Here is a 6,000-nt window from a genome sequence, read left to right on the forward strand (position 1 = left end):
CCTGCCCCGCTCTTGATTGCCCTATTCTTCTCTCTGGGTATGGGAGTCTTCTCATCCCATACCCAGTGTGAAATGACAAGACCTCCACATCTGCATGAAGATTGATCTTGTTTTCTTCAGACAGCCATGTCTGGGGTACTAATACAAGCCCGGAGGGAGAGAGGATTTTTATCTCCTATCAGTTCACGTGAAATGAGCACCCAAGCCTTAGAGAGGCTGAAAAAGCAATTTCTTCAGCTTATCTTGGGATATCCCTGTTGTCCCCATTCAGCCCATCTCAGGAACTTAACAGGATCCCTGGAATTTATGTCTGTATCATTTTTCTTCCTAAAAATAGAGAGGTCTGCTCCACACTCTTGGTTAGGAAAAGTATACCCTAGAAGTTCCCAGGCTCACTGTGCTTTATTTGCCTCCAGCCCTTCTGCAGAGACATAGAGCCCGTGTGTGGACACAATGGTGAGACCTACAGTAGCGTGTGTGCAGCCTACTCGGACCGGGTGGCCGTCGACTACTATGGACCCTGCCAGGCAGTCGGGGTCCTCTCAGAGTACAGTTCTGTCGCCGAGTGTGCTGCTGTGAAGTGTCCTCTGGTTTCAGCAACTGGGTGCAAACCCATCGTCCCACCCGGTAGGATGGGTAGCATCACTCTAGGCTGACCTTGAAAAGCTGTGGGTCCCACTTGAGACTATGTTGGCACCTCCTCCCTGGAGGGGAGATGAGAAGGTAGAGGGGGTTAGAAGCTGGTGAAATGGACACAAAAAGAGAGAGTAGAGGGAGGGAGTGGGCTGTCTCATTAAGGGGAGAGCAATTGGGAGTGTGTATCAAGGTGTATATAAGTTTTTGTGTGAGAGACTGACTTGATTTGTAAACTTCCACTTGAAGCACAATAAAAATTAAAAAAAAAGCTGTGGGTCCCCTTAGACATCATCTGGTCCAGTGGTATTACAACAATATGGCAAACTGTTTTCAAATAAAATCTTACAGTAACCAAGCACCAATTTATAAACACATAAAGCAGTATTTAAGAATTAAAAGTTCAAATGCATATATTTACTTATTATAAATTTAATGAATAATAAATTGGTAATTAATGGATGAATAACTAAAGTAGTTTTGATAACCACAAACATTGAAAATTGACAGAAACAGAAGATAGTCATTGTATTAGATTAGCCTTAGCATCTAATTTAATTGTTTTGGTTGCATATAATCAAGAAAGCCTGGTTTCATACAGACTTATAAGCAGCAGCAGTTTTTTCAACAGCTTACCTTATAACCTCACACTCTTCAGTTAAACAGGGGCAGGCAGAGAGGCTTTATTCTGAGTCTGCACGGTACAGGTTAGCCTGAAGCCTACCAAGTTCATTCCTTCACCCGTTAATTCATCAAGTATTTATTGAGCTTCCACGACATGACAGATACTCTTCTAGGCACTGGGGACACAGCAGTGAGCACAACAAAGCCTCTACCCTCCTGGAGACTGGGTCCTGAACGCGGAGACAGACCAAACACACGCTACTGTGCAAAACCGTGCTAAGTCAGGTGGCAACAAGCATGACAAAGTGAAACAAACAAAGGAGGATAGGGAGGGCCTGGGTAGGGAGATTACTAATGCATCGGTTACTGATTGCTCTTGGGTTAAAATGTGGTATAATATTACATTTGATTATGCCACATTTGTTATAATTTTTAACAGTTTAAAATAATTTTTAAAATTAAATTTGAATCAAATACTATGGATCCTCTGAAACACCAGCTTCTTCATTTTGCAGAAGAAAACAAAGGCCCAGGGGAAGCACTGCCCTGCCTCGCCCAGTGGGTTTGGAAGCAGAGTCGGGTCGAAGCCCCACATTTCTCAAAAGGCCAGCCCTCTTTGTGCTGTCTTACCCCACAGCTGCCTCCTTGGAGAAGTGGTAAAGGGTGAGAGCAGAGACATAGGAAGGATTTGGATAAATGCATAGATTATACATCCCAGGTTGGTCAGGGAACAGACCTAAATGTGCAGTCATCAGGAAGGACAGTGCGAATGCTCTTACCACAAAGTGAAGGGCTGATCATTTCACCAACTATTCTTAATTCCCCTTGTTTCTAATTCTGAACATACATAAAATGATTTCTGTTAAACAGGTGCTTGTTGCCCGTTATGTGCTGGGATGTTACGAGTTTTATTCGACAAGGAAAAACTGGATACCATTGCTAAGGTAAATGGCTTTATATACCAGCTGTTGTTCAAATGCTATTCCTAAACCTCTCAGGAGTTTTACAGAGTAGAATGTATTGTCCCCATTTACAATGAAGAAATTAATTTTCAGAGAAGCAACTAGCCGAAGGCCATATGGTTTATAATCAGTAGAACTAGGGTATGGATGCCAGTCTATCTGACTCCCAGTCCTGTGCTCTTCTCCTCTAGACTCTGGCTGAGTGGTGACCTGGTCTCCACATGTCCCAGTCACCCCAAAGCCTTTCCTAGAATAGACCTGCTGCTGGCACAGTTAGGGGCTGGAGGTAGAGCTAGGTAGCCAGAGACTAGTAGATGCCTCCAGTTGGCTCCCCTCACACCCGTCCCCATTCCTCCTGAGGGAAACTTCCAGAGCCTTTCACCCTCCCAGGATAGCTTTCCCTTTTTATTACTATTACTTTTGCTGCTCACTCTTGGGGAGACAGTACTCCAGAAATGTAGCTGTCAACGCCTGCCATTACCTAGATAACTATCCCAGTTTTGATTAAAACCTGTATTTTTACAGGAAGGCTTTAATGATCTACCTCTGGCCTCCAGCTCAGAATAGTCACTTTCAAGAAAAGCGCTTTGGGTGAGAGTGTTTATCTTGGCTGCAAAGCTCCACAGTCAGGCCGAATCCATTGTAGTGGATTCTGGAGACTTCGAATTCAGCCGAGCAGAGCCCTGATGAGGTTCCTGGGTCAAGAGTCTCCTCGGCTGGCAGCCTGAAGCAAGTTAGTTTAGGGAGTAATAAGGAATTCTTCTTGTTTTCAGGTAATATATTTTTTTTCTCTTTCTAGGTAACAACCAAAAAGCCAATAACGATTCTGGAAATACTTCAGAAAATCCGCATGCACGTGTCTGTCCCACAGTGTGACGTGTTTGGATACTTCAGCATTGAATCTGAAATTGTGATCCTGATCGTTCCGGTCGATCATTATCCAAAAGCTCTGCAGGTGGGGTTCAGTACACACTGTCAGCCAGTCTTTTCATTTTTTAGTTTGGTGCTTTAGGAGGGGGGTCAGCACAAAGCAGGACCCACAGAAGACTTGGGTGATGAGGAAGTAGAGGCATTTGAAAAGTCTAGCAGGGCAGGAGGGAGAAGAGCTAGGCAGGCTCTGAAGGCCAGAGCTGCACAATGAGCGCTTTTCTGGGTGACTGAGGCTTAGTGCACATTCGACAGCAGAACACGAAGGAGCGGGGAGAAGGGAGAGGTTAGGAGGCTGTGGCTCTGAGCCTGCCGAGATGGAAGGGATCTGAGAAGCCATTGAATCCAAGCTGCTTATTGTACAGCTGAGGCAGCTGAGGCCCAGAGAGGGAGGCACAAGTCATGCAGCGACAATAGACTCTGGTCTCCCAAAGGCTGTGCTCCCCCTGTGGAGGAAAATCCCACCGAGCTGGGCTTGTAGGCCCCATTATTCTTCCTCACAATCTAGAGGTGTGTGAAACCTCATTCACGTAGGCCCAAGTTGCAGCATCAGAGAGTGAGGGCTCCAATGAAGGAAATAAATGCAAGTGGTTTGTCAACTGCCATCATAGACCTCACTTAGTCTAATTGTTTTCATCCTCGTGTTTAAATAGCAGTTAAAAGTATATTCCATACAACTGTGTTAACCATGTGAAGATACTCTCTACACGTGGGTAAGGATTGAACAGGATTGTGCAAAAATGAAAATAGTTGCTTGATTAGGGCAGTGGCGTTGTGGATCGTTTCTTTTCTGATTTGTTTTCCATTAATGCTGTTATTATTTATGTAATAAATGAAGACTATAATAAACTGTTACTTCAGCTAAGAAAAGAAAGACTGAGAAAGTGTATTCCCTCCGAGGCCACACTGTTGTGGGGATATGTGTGGGATTGATCTGATGTGACCTTTTCACAGACTCTGTGGTTTTATATTAAGAGAATCTGATTTTCCCCTCCCAGATTGAGGCCTGCAATAAAGAAGCAGAGAAGATCGAATCCCTGATCAACTCTGACAGCCCTACTCTGGCATCCCATGTTCCTCTCTCTGCCCTCATCATTTCCCAGGTACAGGTATCCAGCAGCGTGCCGTCAGTCAGCACCAGGGCCAGACCTCCATGCCACTCCTGCCTCTTCCTCTTTGGCCTGGGCCTTGCCTTGCACTTGCTCTCGACACAGAACTGACTACCCGCAAAAGGTGCAACATGTCCCTCAAGGAAATTTTTCCTACTTGTGAGAGACATTCAGGACTGCTAGTGTGTAGTGAGCAGGGCCCACGTAAAAGCACATGTCACCTCTCGTCACCACACAGTGTTTTTTAAATCTACCAATATTGGCAGGGTTATGTTTTGTTTTGTTTCTACAAATGTTAAAATACATTCTTCCAAATACTAACGTATCATTCCAGTGGGTCACTGCGTTATGGTTTCCATTTTACTACTCATTATATAGATCCTCAGATTTATACATCTAAAACAAATTTAATGTCACTGATAGATGATTTTTCACTTTTTAGAAGGAAAACTCACTTTACTGTAGGTTTCATATCAAAGAAACTTCATTTCAGAGTTTTTTTTAAGTGTTAAGGTTCCCCTAGTGTGTTCGTGTTTGTTTACAGATAATTGCCTACTTTATCCAGAAGCGAGGGGGTCACAGCAAAGAGTTACTACAATCTGAGTATAAAATAATAAAGATAAAGCATCTTTGAAATTCTAATGTAAATCATCAGTCAGATTTAAAGTAATTTACAGAAATTTAATTCAGGAACTCACCTATCGTGTTAAGCAAAAGCAGACTGATTAAATGACACGTAATTATATATTGTAAGTGACTGTCTCAGCTGTCACTGATGTGTGTCTGTGACTTTTGTGAAAGGGAGACGTTACATCACCTCAAAGCATCTTGCATTATGCAATTTTTATATTAACCGGATATATATTCTTAGGTATTCATCTGAGTTGAGTTAGAATTTTTAAATACCAGTCTTTAAACCAATTGCTGCTACTTATATAAGGAGCCCCCAAAAAGTGAAATAATTAGTTCATGTAAATAATAAATGACTTTTCTATTTTATTATGAAGGTGAATAGCCATATTTGTAAAACGACAATCATGTGTGTTAACCCAGTGCTTTCTGTTCAGGAAGACACATTTGCTTTTTGTGATATGCACAATGTAGATAAGTGTTATAACTTTTATAAAGAATTGTGGTTTATATATTTAAAAATGTCCATCTAAGTATTAAAATGTTTGCATGTTGTCTAAGAAATTGAATGCTTTGAATGTGTTTCAGTTTGAAATAAGCTATTCAATGTAATACTTCTTGTTTGTATGTACCCAAACTTAGATTTTACATGAAGTATATTTTTCAGTATTATAATATGTACCTTCTGAAACATATAGGGATATGTTTATTATACCAAAATGTTGTTGAAAAGTGGGCACTTAAAGCTTCCAAAATATCTCAGTGCTGATGTAGCATGTTTGTTGCAATTTATTTTTTTCTGTATAAATGTTTTCAATGCAATATACTGGAAAGCTTTTCTATTTTAATAAATATAATTTTATATGATCATGCATGTGTACTTCCAAGCAATGTAGACATTTAAAAATGAAACTGTTGATCACTTGGATGAGCTGTGTCCTTTGACTTGGGATAAGAAGTCATGGAGTGTTAGTATCCCAAGCCAAGGGCCCTGTGTGAGTGGGGTGGGTAGAACAGAGACAGTCAGACCAGACCTAGATGGCCAGCAGTGGCAGAGAGTCAAGTTCAAAGACCCCAGCACTAGGTTTCCAGGACAGAGAGAGCTTCTGGCCCTC

At 42.0% G+C, this 6,000-nt stretch overlaps 1 protein-coding gene across 5 annotated transcripts in view; it reads left to right on the top strand.

Moving 5' to 3' along the window:
• Positions 1–5,691, top strand: part of RECK (reversion inducing cysteine rich protein with kazal motifs) — an 87,379-nt gene extending 81,688 nt beyond the window's left edge. For 3 of the 5 annotated variants that reach the window (XM_049896685.1, XM_049896686.1, XM_049896684.1), the window contains 4 exons: positions 417–627; positions 2,128–2,201; positions 3,019–3,174; positions 4,145–5,691. In XM_049896685.1, the coding sequence (XP_049752642.1) occupies positions 417–627; positions 2,128–2,201; positions 3,019–3,174; positions 4,145–4,366 (663 nt within the window). In that variant the 3' untranslated portion in view covers positions 4,367–5,691. The remainder of the gene's footprint in view (positions 1–416; positions 628–2,127; positions 2,202–3,018; positions 3,175–4,144) is intronic. The other 2 variants (XM_049896683.1, XM_049896687.1) reach the window with 2 other exon arrangements.
• Positions 5,692–6,000: the final 309 nt, after the last annotated feature.

The sequence above is a fragment of the Elephas maximus genome, chromosome 9 (genome assembly GCF_024166365.1).
Source record: "Elephas maximus indicus isolate mEleMax1 chromosome 9, mEleMax1 primary haplotype, whole genome shotgun sequence".
NCBI lineage: Eukaryota > Metazoa > Chordata > Mammalia > Proboscidea > Elephantidae > Elephas > Elephas maximus.